The following is a 12526-nucleotide window of genomic DNA, read 5'->3' on the forward strand; positions in this document are numbered from 1 at the left end:
GGGGCGGCTGGGCCTGTGCGTGCGGCCGCGGCGCCGGAGCCGCACGCTGGGGTGTCGCCGGAGGCGTCGCTGTCTCGCTGAGCTTGCGTGCCGAGCGTGTTGAGTTAGACGGATGTGCGTGTTTACCTAGACAGCTTTTATTAACTGTGGCGGTGTTGGTAGAAAAAGAAATGGCATTGGCATGGACTGGGGCCAGGGCCTTTCTGGATTTGGCACGGGTCGTTCGTGCGAGTAACAGTGTCGTGTCGAGTCAAAGGCCAGGCTTTGCCACTGCTGGGTTCCGCGAGCGACCCTGAGATGCCGCGGCAAGTTGCCACGCTCGGCCAGTGGCGCCGCGGGAGCTGGCTGGGAATTTCTCGGCGCCGTCTTCAGCCGCTCCGCATGTTATCGGGATCGCCTGAACCTGCCTGTCGAAGCGTACGGGGGAGATTAGCTTAAGAAACACGGGGCCTTTTTTTTAAGGTGCGGGGGCTGCGCTAGATCTGATGCGTGACCGACCAAGTCTTGTCAGCTTTAATTCGTGTCCAAGTCTTCGCTAAACCACGCTGTCCACTTGATCGGTCGTCTGGGGAAATCATCAATGCTCTGAAAGTCTGAAACCTGCTGTTTCGCCCAGCGCTGGACGAAACGTTTCTCCAACCTTTTGCTGGATTTTCACAGAGCGTGTGTAGTTTCTCCAATCGGGTCATGGGCAGCGCACTGAATCACTGATCCGTGCCGCCTTTCCGCAGCCTTTTCGCCTAGTTTCAGATGCCCATGATTGCGGCTGCCTGTCGGCGGCCACGGCACGGCCACAAGCTCGCTCCGGATCCCATACTCGGGAGAGAAGGAATGGTGGCGAGAGCATCTGGTCTGGTGACTCGCATGTCCCATACTCCCATGTTCATGACTCGCCCTGCCCTGGCCCGTTCCAAAGGGAAAAAAATCATCATACCGGCAGCAGGCGACTGACGCCACCCTCCAGGCGCATTACGTGGGCTGCTGGCTACCGTGCCGCGAGCGAGGCCACCTAGCAAACTAATGGTAGCTCGACAAGGACAGCACGCTTTAAACGTGGCGGCCACGCATGTGCATGAGAAGTTGTGTATGGGCGGCACCGCAGCATGGGCATGGCGACGCCAGAGCGCCAGGGCTTCCGCGGCTGCGGCCTGCCTGCCTACCTAGCAGCCGCTGCGCCGCGGCACCACGCACAGCCGCACAGCGTCACTGTGCTGAGATTGCGTAGCAGGTAGCTGGAGCTGGGCGCAAACAATTCTGAATCCAGCCGTGCTGTTCAGTCATGCACGGCCAAGGGAGGCAGGGAGAGGGAGCCCCGCTAGCCTTGAGCATTTGCGACCCTGCTCCCCCAGACGGACCACCCCCCTGCTTCACCCCGTCGAGCCATCGACCTCGGGCTCCGCGGTGTGCTCTAACCGTGTACGCTTGCGAATCCGGCGGCCACGACACGAGAGAGATGCTCGAACTGGGTGGCGAGGAGTGGGGTGCAGGGATGACGCGGGGCGCGGGCGCGGGAGCCGGAGCGGGAGCGGCCTGGGCCTGGCAGTGGCAAGTGGCGGCAGCGATCAGGACAGCGCGCGGCACTGAACCTGAAACCATGGTGGGAGCGCCGGAGCGGCGGGAAGAGTCAGCGCGGTTAATGGGTCAGCAGACTCTTCCCGTCTACCGTCCCCGTCGCGGTGGGCGCGGCGCGGCACACTGCAACATGCCGCCTTGCCCCCCGGGGCCCGGGGCCTGCTTGCCTTGCAGCCTGTGTGTGTGTATGTGTGCGCTAGCGCCGCGGCGGGCTCCGCGCCACGCATGGCATTATTGCAGGTGCCATTTGTTTATGCTCGTAGGAGAGGGTGGTGGTGCGGAGATCAAGAACGGTGAGAAGGGAACGGAAGAGGTGCGGCTGCCAGGCCGGCCCGGCCGTCCGTGCGGGTGATCCGGCGGTGACGCCAGCGGCGGCCGCCGCGGGTGGCCCGCCGGCAGCCCCTTGCTGACCTTGCGTGCTCGCCTTTTTGCCTTCGGGACGGCAGCTCTCTCCCCGCCCGGATCGGACCCAGGTAGCATGCGGTGCGAGGAGAACGAAATGAGGTGAGGAATCCGTTTGTAAAGCTGAAAACAATAGGAGCCCATTGGCCATTTGCGCGTCTGCGCACACGAAGGCGCTACATCTCCCTCCACGCTCAGCAACTCCCACGGGCAAACCCCTCGTCCCAGCTCCCGTCCTCCTCGAGACGGAGCACGGATCGAACACACCAGCTCCTCTCACGTGTGCATGCGTCGGGACCAAGAAACTCGAGCCCTACGCCACCAAATTTCCGGCTGCTCCTCCTCCTCGCAGCTCGCACGCCAGCCGATGCTTGCTAGAAAGAAATCCCCTTGCTTTCAGTGCCCCGCGCAAAGCCAAAGCGGCAAAGCGCGCGGCAGCACAATCAATCCACGACGCGATCCCAATCCCGACGCCTGCCCTGTCTGCCCCACCCTTGCCGGGGTTATATTTTTTTCACTTAGGGTGTGTTCGTTTCCTGGGGTCTAAAGTTTAGAGGGGTCACATCAAAGAGAATCTTATCATTTATAAGTATTAAATAAAGTCTAATTATAAAACTAATTGCAGAACCCCAGTGCTAATTCGCGAGACGAATCTAATGAGGTATATTATTCCATGATTAGCGGATGATTACTGTAGCATCACTGTTGCAAATTATGGATTAATTAGGCTCATTAAATTTGTCTCGCGAATTAGCACCCAGCTGTGCAAAAAGTTTTATAAACAGATTTTATTTAATACTTTTAAATAGCAAGATTCTCTTTGATGTGATGGGTCTAAAATTTAGAGGGCTGGAAACGAACAGGCCCTTAGTAGGTTCTTTTTTTTCTTTGAAACAAACGAGGCTAGGTTCGGCCCGTGCAATTTTGTCACGTCTGTTTGACCCGCCGGTCGGCCGGCCAGCGAAACCCGCCGGCTCTTTCTCCCGTGCCGGCTTTCGGGGTTTTGAGTTCCCGGGGACGGCGGGGTTCCCCCCCCCCCCCCCCCCCCCTTTTGCGGTTTCGCACGGTCAAAGCTTTCACCTCGGTTTGGACGGCGTTGTGTGGCAGGGTGGAGTGGAATGGAGAGGTCTATTCCTGCTGGGTGCGCGCGCGCACGAGCGGCCTTGGGCATCGGTGCTCCCTGCTTGGCGTGGGGGGTCGCGGGGATCAGGGGAGAGGTGGTCAATCCACGGAGGAATCCCAGGTTTGCTGGACATGTGTTGGTTGGTGTACCTGGCTCACCGGTGGGGCCGCGCAGCAGCGATGATTGACGGCTAGTACTAGGACTCCCCGCCGTGATCTAGTGGATTGACCAGAGCGTTCACTGTTCCCAGTCTCTCACTTGTGCCTCGGCGGTGTTCCAAGCGCAGGAGTAGAGCAATTATGCGCAGGGAAAAAATTAGTCTAGTATAGAACACAAGAAGGCGCGGCGTCAGTTATTCGTGGGTCATTTTTAGGAATTCTCCGTTCAACTGGGCCGTCGATGGGGTCACACGTGGGCTCAAGATGGGCTGGGAATCCGGCCTGCAGTGAGAGGCCCTATATGGGCTTCATGCAGTGCTGATTATCCCTCTTTATTGACTGGGCCAGCATTTTCTTCTAGGCCGGGCCTAAAAGACAACCCAAAAAACAAAAAAACTTTCAACGAAAATGGGACCGTCGTCGTAGGTAGGATACTAGGATGATCAACACGAGCAATCTTTCCCTAAAAAATCATGCGATACGATCCTTCTTCTGATCATTGAAGCCTTCGACCAGATTAAAACCATGCAAAAACCAAAACCAAACTTCAACAGCGAAGTGATAGCACACGGAAGAATCAACCATTAAGCAGCAAATTAAGATTTACCCATTGCCTTTCGAGTTTTCAACTGTATTTACGCCTGAATATACCACATCACATGAATCGCGTACATAAAAAAACTTATTGTGAGAAAGATCCGGTGAGCACCCATCGGTTCAGGCCGGACCGCGGAGATCGCTGCCATGTTAACTAGTTGTAGTAGAGCTCGAGCCCCATGCCGTCGTGGATCTCGTAGTCGGCGAGGGTGATGTGGTCCTTGTAGATGGTGTACCACTTCTGGATCCGGATCTTGTCGGCGCGCGTCCCCGTCTGCGCCGCCACCAGCCGCTTCAGGTCGCCGATCGTGTCGTCCTCGTTGCACTTGACGCGCACCTTCTTCCCCAGACGGTCGTTCAGCACCACCTCGATCATCTTGCCCTCCCTTCCGGCAGCAGCTAGCAGCAGCAGCAGCAAACGCGACGGGGACTCGCGGCGACGGCGGCAGCGGTGGCGAGGACGAGACGTTCGCGCGTGCGTCTCGCGATGCCGCCGGGCGATCGAGGAGTTCTCTTATCAGGGGCTGGAAGGTCGGTTCCGGCCTCGGCACCGCCGTGTCAAACCGCGCTCCGGTTCTGCCACGTTTTTCCTCAACTGCTACGCGGATTAATTCTTCCTTTTTCTCACCCAAACGTGAGCCGCACGGATTTCTCACCGCATCGGAATAGAAAACTCTGCGTGCCTTAGCAAGCGAAGACCTCTGTGTTATCAGAGCACCGTCGGCGTTGGGAGAGCACCGCCATCTCCGCCGTCCGTCCGAGGGAACGAACCCTGCGTCCCTGCTGGCTGCTGCGTTCCTCTCCTACTGATCTCTGACCTTCTCGGAACGGTTTGGGCCAAACAGATACGCACGGCCCAGTTTTAATTGTCTAACGCATGGTGCCCGTTTGGCCCATAGTTGATCGTCTCAAAGTAGAACTCTGTTCCTGTACACAGTTGTAGTGCACACTTGTACACACTAATACACAAGTTTTTTTTTTATGTAACCACTAATACACAAATCTATAGCTACATTTTGTTTTGAACCAAGGCGAGGACATACGAAGTTGGTTAAAGGAGAGGGACATCTAGGGATGCGCCGCCCCACCTAACGACGGAGGTACACTTTCATCCGGTTTTGTTGTGCAAACAGCTTCTGTTTCGACGGGCGAGGGGGCTGCTCTTGCCGTCTCTGTAGGTGCGTACGTACGCAACCAACGCCCCGGAGCTGCATGGCGTCCTTGGGGCTGCATCCTGCCAAAGGGCCAAGCAAGCTTAGGGCCGAAGCACTGCATGCAGATAGTTCTGTAACTATATTTGACTCCTAGTGTCATCCAAAGGAGTTTCCAGCTGGATCCTCATTACTAGTAGTGATTATCTTTTTGTATATAAAAAGAAGACGTAATAACCTCTAGGTAAATACAAGATTCTCCTTTTTCTGTTCTTAATTTAATGTAACGTCACGCAGTTCTCTTGCGCCTTTGAGAAAAAAAGAAAAGAAAAGATGCTTTCTTAGCTCTACAAAAAGCCACCTTCATCACCTAAGAAACCATAGCGTCGGATCTAGAAGACAAAAAGCGAGGCATCAACAGGCACAAACACGAAGCAGAAGTAGTTGTAGTTCCTCCAGCTAGTTAACCCTTGCAATGTCGTCAATGCCGCTGGACGATGAGTACGAGAAGAGGCGAGCGAAGGCTTACCAGGACTACGACATTATTTGCAAGCAGGTAACAGTCGGCTGCTAGGTCACTGTAAATAAATAAGATGTGTCTCACTCCCGATTGATTCAATTATTAATAATCATTGTACAACAACTTAAAAAAAACAGCAAGGACGACTGAGCATACTAAAGTAAGTGAAGTAATAGATCTGAAAATGCCCTAGTAGGACCGAACATTGTTGACGATCGAGCTCGCTTGTGATGCATCTTCAACCTCCACCCCCGTTTCCATGTGCCAATGCACGATCGCACGCAGTTCCCTGTGCTGCTGGAGAAGATGGACGCGCTGGATCCGCCGAAGAAGAGGACTAGGCGATCCGCGGTAAGTGGATCAACTCTCTGCCATGCATGTATCTCTCTCCCTTTTTTCAATCGCGTGTCTGACTGTCTGTGCAGACTGCCAGACTGCCGAACTGTTTCCGACGGCGCGATCTGTGTTCTCACCTGTCCTGCTGCTCGCAGAAGAAGAGGAAAACTGAAGCGGAGAAGAAGCCCGACGACGACCCGCCGCCGGCCCTGACCCCGGAGATCAGGGCGCGGTACAAGGAGCTAGCCGTGGTCATCAAGGGCTACCTCCAGGAGCTCGGCGACGACGTCGACGGGGAGGCGGCGGCCGGAGGCAGCACAGGCCAGGCAGCTCCGCCACCGCCAACTGCAGCGGGAGACGAGCAGTAAATCAAAAGCTACTTGCCCGTCCTACCGTGCCCTGCGCTTGCTCAATGAGGAGGCCGCCTGTGCCCCTGCTGGCGGATTATCCCCGTCCAGTAACAATAACCAGTTTCCATGCGTGTTTCTCAGTAATTACTCCTAGTTAATCATCTGGATGTTGAATAATTATATGTTCCGGTGTGTCGCCAGCCCGAGCTGGGCTGTGTCTGCCATTTGTACTCATCAAGACTGGTTTGGCTTTGCGAGGAATCGATCGGGTACTGCTTGTTTTGTCGTTTACGCCGTTATCTTTCTCTTTCTGGAGATGATGTGCGCGTGTTTTACCCGATCGTACCGAGAGGGGGCACGAGGTCTGGTAAGTGCAGTACTTAATATTTTGGTTGGGTACCCCGTCCAGCTCTGAACTTCTGCAGCTGCAAGCGTGTACGTACGCGCCCTGTAGAATTTTTCCTGCAGATGCTCGAACGGGGAGGAAATCCGTCGCGTTTTTTTTCTTGGTGTCCTACCCTACGGCGTCCCATCGATCACCGTCAGCGTTCGGAGGCCGTGACTCAGCCACGGACGCGAGATCGATCCGTGCTCACGGATACAGTACACGTCGGATGGACGCACGCGCGGGACAGGCCTGGACGATCACGGCGGCCTTATCCGCCGTACGGGGCGCGATCAATATTGATCACTGTGGCGCCGAGAACTCGCCACCTAAAACCTGCAGAGGTTGCAGTCCATGGCCGTCCTTGCTTCTAGGTCGGCCTGCCTGCCTGTTGCCCCCTGACTGGTTGGAAGCCTGCAGCAACGCCTGGACTTTGAGATGAATTATCTACTGCTGCATGCTGCATTTTTCTGAGGGGCTGCAAGAAGATTGTACTGGATTTTTTCTTGCGTTGAAATGGAGGCGTGATCCTTCCGGGTCTGCCCCTGCAGTAACGCAACCCGTCACGCAAAGATTGCCTGTGCTAAACCTGATACTAATAGCTGACTGGACCAGTCGGTGCGCTGACCGGATGGGAACACGGTCAAGGCGATGACTGGAGGATGACACGGCACTGCTACTACGCACGCCAGCAACAGCAAGAGTAGGGTTAGTTTCTTCGGTAAGCAAGCAAGAGCTATTATTGGCGAGACTTTCTGGCCCGGGGTGCCCTGCCAATGGTATCGTCCCAAAACAGTTGGCGCGTGCCGGGGATGACGGTTGACGACGGGTGCTAGCCTCGGCACCACAAAGGCGTATTCCTTCTTGTTCTTTCGGACCTTCTGAATTTGCAGTTGGTGCAGCCGCGACGAGGCTGAGACTGAGATCACCGATGATTGATGTCACTGCAGACTGGGCTACTGCAGAGATGAGTGAAGACAATGCGCTTGAAGATAAACAGATCAGAACAGCCGCCTTATACTACATTAAAATCTGCTCCGCGACAGGTCAGTTTTACTGTCGACGAGTAACGACACCGAATTGGTCGCTTTGCATAGCATTGCATGACGCTCTACCTAATTGCAACAATGTCATACACGACGACGTCACCTGCTACTCTGCTAGTGTTCTGCACTCTGTTCAAACATACAGATGATCCACTAGCGACGCAACGATGAACAATCTTACAAGTACATCAAGTCAAAGAATCTCTCGTCTCTCTCCCTGATCTCCTCTCGATGCCTAGGCTACGGGGGAGAAACACAGCTGATCAAATGATCACCCCACAACAAAAAGGGTAACGAAGACGCTGTTAAATGTTACCAAAATCCGCATCAACTGCACTACTCCTAGCTGCGGTAATCAACTACCGGTCCCGATCGAAAGCTAGATCCTCTGTCGTCAAAGCGAAGCAGCTAGCTAGAATGTGTAGGAGCGCAATGGCGCCGTCCAAGTCGTCGCCACGCCAGTCACGGTCACGGTCACGGTCAGTCCTGGAACCCGGTGGTCCGCTTCCACACCGCGTCCCGCACCTTGAGCGTCCTGCCGACGACCCCGCCCCCCTCGTGCACCGACAGCGACGCGGCGCGGCGCCGCCACGCGAGCTCGTGCGGCGGGATCACCGCGTCGGCGGCGGCGTCCTCGTCGTCGCCTTCGTCCACCTCCCAGTCCCCGGCCGCGCCCGCTTGGTGGCCCCGGTACTCGGCGCCCAGGATCTTGGACCAGTCCGGGATGTTCACCGGCAGGGACCCGTGCGCGGCCCGGCCCGCGCCGCCCACCAACGCCGCCGCCGGCACGGGCTTCCTGGTCGCAGCGGCCGCCTTCCGCGCCGGGAGCGGGCGGGCCCGCGGAGCCGGCGCCTCGGACGGCGCGGCGCTCGGGGCGAGCGGGCCCCAGATGTCCGACTCGTCGAACTCCTCGCCCGCGGCGGCGGCGGCCGGGCCAGGCACCGCCACGCCGTGCGCCGGGGACGGCGCGAAGTGGAGGTACGCGCGCTCCGTGGCCGCCGACCGCGTGGTCCTCGCCATTACCGTACTAGCACCAGCCCACCACCACGTGCTCGCGGGAGGCCGAAGGCGACGGATCACGGCGAGAGTTGTGAAACCACGAGAGTAGAGAGAGGCCGGCGACTCCGCGGGAGGAGGGAATTGGAGGCGGAGGAGAAGCGCGCGCGTGGAGTGGAGAGGGAGGGGGATCAGCGCGTGCGCCGGTGGTTGGGCCGCGGATTTATACGCGCGGGGGCGGCGCTGGAGGGCCGAGAGCGGAAAGCGGGTGGAAACGGATAAGGCCGTTTATGCAATGACCGTTTCGCCCCTGAACAGCTTGCTGGATCACGGGATGTCGGGGCGCTTTGTGGCACTGAGCACCGGGTCCCAGTGCCAGCGAGCATTATTTGTTTCGAGTGAAGCTGGGTCGGGGAAGCGAGGTGCCGCCACGTTGGTGGACGACCGGCAGCCGATTGAGGTGGTGGACCCATTGTGTTTTTGTTTCGGATAGGTGGTCAGCGAGTTAAGCTGCTCGATCGAATGACTGGAAAGAAAGAGGTCTAGTCTTATCCGCACCAGCTCACTCAAAATGGGAGAGGTTCTTTCCTAAAAAAAAAATGGCAGGAGAGTTTACAGGCAACTTGTCCTCTGACCCCATGGCTCCACCTCATGGCTATTACCGGGAAAATTCTCTCTCAAGCAACCCACCGCCCACCGTCCACGGAGGAGGCCGTGCTGCCGTGCATGGGATGCGATCCGAGCATTATCCATTCATGTAAAATAATTAATTACGCCACGGCCAACAGAATTAAACACGACGACCTGCGAAACCGCGACGCGCGCCTACGTGGGCGCAGGCATGGTTGATCGATTCGTTGGGGCGGACATTCCGGACCGGATCTAGCGCACCCAATTATTCGATGCTGACATGTATAGGTGCGAGCCAGAGGGCGAGACGTCGCCAGGTCTTAAGGTGTTGCTCGGTCCGATGTGAAAACCATTTAGAGAACACTAATATAACCTAAGATTAAATAAATCTAATTAATTTATTATTAGCATATATTTATTGTAGCATAATATTATTAAATTATAGACTAATTATGCTTAATAGTGTCGTCTCGCGAATTAGTCTCCATTTATATAATTATTTTTATAATTAGATTATATTTAATACTTTTAATTGGTGTCAAATATACTATGCGACGTGAATTTATTTTAATCCATGCAAAAATAATCCTTAAATTTGTCGGGTGGCCACTGTCGACGGTGCCTGCCATGGCTCGGCTCCCGTGGGGGGCCCGGGTCCGACGTGTACCGGGCCGCCAGGCCGTCACACGTACTACAAGCGCCCGGATCGTTATCCGCCGCATGGGGTGGGGTCCCGTCGCTTTCGGCAGCATGCACCGGGACGCAGTGCACTGGCGGCGGCGTACGTGGCGAACCTGGAGTGGATCCGCACCGCGAGGCCACGTGGTGGCGCCTCCGCGGCTGTATTGTATGCACCCGCGACAGGGATTTGGGCGACAGCGCCCGTATGTCGACGCGCGAAGGCAGCGGCAGGAGACGAAGAGGCCAGAGAAGACAGAGCGTCTCGTTTGCGAAAGAGGGGAGCTGGTTGGTGGCGGAGAGGTCTCGGATGACTGGATGAGGCCCGGCCGGGCCTGGGCTCGGCGGTCTGCACCGGTGCGTGCGTACTGTGTGGCGGTGGCTGGCGGTGCCGACGCGACGGAATCCTGCGCCGGAGGGTGACAGGCGTTGCCGTGGCCTTGCCGTGGTGGGCGTCGGGCGCTGCCAGCCCGGCCAGCCAACATTCTGCTGGGCTTTTTGCAGGCTAGCGACCCGCGCAACCGGCTGAGGGTTTGGGCTTGATTTGGCGGGAAGAGTGCTCCGGACCTTCAAGCGGGCCTGCTACCGCTCGGTCCAAGTAAATGGGCCGTCGGGTCTGCTACGAGTTAATTTGTCATGCGGGCCTGCTCCCGCTTGCAACCAACAAAATTGCGATGGCTTGTTATGCAGCTAACCGGTCAGCCGGCCCAAATTGTCAGACGAATCAGTGTCAATCTGCATGTGTACCCACTTCTTTGGTCTCTGCTCATTCAGGAGGAGCAAAAAATGGAGAAAGGTCTGTTCTCTGACACCGGCTTTCCAAAAGGGCAACATGCCTCGTCTGCTCTGACATATTTAAAATGCACCGGTGACAACGACGTGCTATCTTCCGAGGATGCGACCTCTCCTGCCCTGCACGATTGCTGCTCGCATTTACTCCCCAGCCGATGATGGAGTAGCACGTCTTTGCTGGTATTAAGTTTTGACTTGAGGTTAACAGAATAACGGACATAGTTGGTATGCTTGCAACTGCGCAGATGTAGAGGATTCCAGTTTCCCTTGTACTACTGCCAATACCTACTACGATCTCACCACCCTTTGAAGCTATTTTCCGTTCTCTTTTTTCTTTCACTAGAACGTTAAACACGCTTTGCGCGCCCTGTCACAATTCTAATATTGGGTATAGAAATATCTATAATAAAATAACAACATATTTTGAAAGTACGCTAATACAGCCCGCAAGATTTTGTATAGCCATAGGTTACATGTTTATATCTTATAACCATAATTTATAGCTACTAAACATTTTAGCTATACTGATCCAAATAGAAGGAATAGTAAATCTGTTTATAGCCAGGAGCTTAACAAACACATGTATTCCTAAAAAAACGCATGTATCGGTCTAGTTTTTTTACAATCAGCAGGCGACCAGACGCATAAAAGGATGATTGAAACAGATACATACAAAATGGATGTGACCTTCAACAGATAATGAAACCTAAAAAAAGACCAACCACAACTGCTATGGGCAAACTGGATAAGACCTCCCCTTCTGGCTATATATGCATCCTCGCTTGGGCTGTAATGCAAAAAAAATAACTATATGAATCACGTCACTTGGTTCTATATAATTAGAAGATGCAAAGAACTTGTTACTCAGATTTTGTCCAAAATATTAGAATATGTGTGCAAACTAATGAGTAAAGACGGTGCAAGAAATTACGTAGTTTAGTATAAGCATCTGCACTGTTATTATTATCATCATCTTTGCCATCACCTTTGTCAGTTAATAATTTCTTGGCAGTTTATTTTGCTAGAAGATGAGCGAGATCTATAAGTACATATATAAGTTTCTGTTTTATTTCTATTACACAATCGACAAAAACTAAAAAAATAGGATGTTAGTGGACCTAACTTTTTCTTGTAATATTTTTTTTTCATGTTTGTAGAATCATCAGATGCATTTGCATTGAAAGCAAGAACAATGCCTTATGACAAAACACGCTAAAAACAAGGAATTAAGGTCACTGCAACTCAGCTACTTGTGTGGCTATCACAGACAGACTACCGCACCATGCCTAAATTAGCTGCAAGTTTTTTTTCAAGTTGACTAAATACATCAAGGGTTGGTGTAATCACATCTTTTTTACTTCTTGTGCGTATAAGAAAAAAACTCATTGGTAACTCAAAATTTATCGTACAATATTCAAATGACGGGTTGGTGTTTTCTTTCATTAATGTGTTACCTAATCTGCTGGTAAGGGGCATAAGTTCGTACAATTTTTCTAAGAATAACAATGATACATTATAAATATTAAGTTGAACCAGATACACACGGCAACGGGGTCGATTTGCGTGGGGCAGAAGTTCAGTTAAACGGGAATGAACTTCAATTTGATGGGGAAAAGTTCGATTCAGTGGCACCTGCGGCTGCCGCCGGCCTCGAGCTCCTCCTGCGCAGCCGCGGGGCTCGAGAATGTCGGCCTTGAGCTCCTCCGCACCTGCTGCTCCCACATCACGCGTGAGAATGGCATGGCCGCGCCGCTCTAGCTGCGCCTTCGCCAGGAGCGTTGCCCATCACC

The 12526-nt window shown here is 54.2% G+C and overlaps 3 protein-coding genes across 3 annotated transcripts; 1 reads left to right on the forward strand and 2 right to left on the reverse strand.

Annotated features, from left to right (window-relative positions):
* Nucleotides 1-3834: 3834 nt before the first annotated feature.
* Nucleotides 3835-4631, reverse strand: LOC112874194 (ubiquitin-like protein 5). The gene has a single exon (XM_025937394.1). It carries the CDS (start codon nt 4226-4228, stop codon nt 4007-4009), a length of 222 nt encoding a protein of 73 aa, XP_025793179.1. The 5' UTR covers nt 4229-4631; the 3' UTR covers nt 3835-4006.
* Nucleotides 4632-5487: 856 nt separating this feature from the next.
* LOC112879018 lies at nt 5488-6336 on the forward strand. Its single transcript, XM_025943335.1, has 3 exons — nt 5488-5559; nt 5809-5874; nt 6015-6336. The coding sequence occupies exons 1-3, from the start codon at nt 5488-5490 to the stop codon at nt 6225-6227; spliced, it is 351 nt and encodes a 116-aa protein (XP_025799120.1). The 3' UTR covers nt 6228-6336.
* Nucleotides 6337-7587: 1251 nt separating this feature from the next.
* Nucleotides 7588-8818, reverse strand: LOC112900474. The gene has a single exon (XM_025969340.1). It carries the CDS (start codon nt 8658-8660, stop codon nt 8121-8123), a length of 540 nt encoding a protein of 179 aa, XP_025825125.1. The 5' UTR covers nt 8661-8818; the 3' UTR covers nt 7588-8120.
* Nucleotides 8819-12526: the final 3708 nt, after the last annotated feature.

The sequence above is a fragment of the Panicum hallii genome, chromosome 1 (assembly GCF_002211085.1).
Source record: "Panicum hallii strain FIL2 chromosome 1, PHallii_v3.1, whole genome shotgun sequence".
Lineage (NCBI taxonomy): Eukaryota > Viridiplantae > Streptophyta > Magnoliopsida > Poales > Poaceae > Panicum > Panicum hallii.

Bases quoted from the DNA above. Each gene is read 5' to 3' on its own strand.
- LOC112874194 (XM_025937394.1), bottom strand. From the start codon at position 4,228: ATGATCGAGGTGGTGCTGAACGACCGTCTGGGGAAGAAGGTGCGCGTC.
- LOC112879018 (XM_025943335.1), top strand. From the start codon at position 5,488: ATGCCGCTGGACGATGAGTACGAGAAGAGGCGAGCGAAGGCTTACCAG. The intron at 5,560-5,808 runs GTAACAGTCGGC...GATCGCACGCAG, and splicing joins ACGACATTATTTGCAAGCAG to TTCCCTGTGCTGCTGGAGAA. The intron at 5,875-6,014 runs GTAAGTGGATCA...TGCTGCTCGCAG, and splicing joins AGAGGACTAGGCGATCCGCG to AAGAAGAGGAAAACTGAAGC.
- LOC112900474 (XM_025969340.1), bottom strand. From the start codon at position 8,660: ATGGCGAGGACCACGCGGTCGGCGGCCACGGAGCGCGCGTACCTCCAC.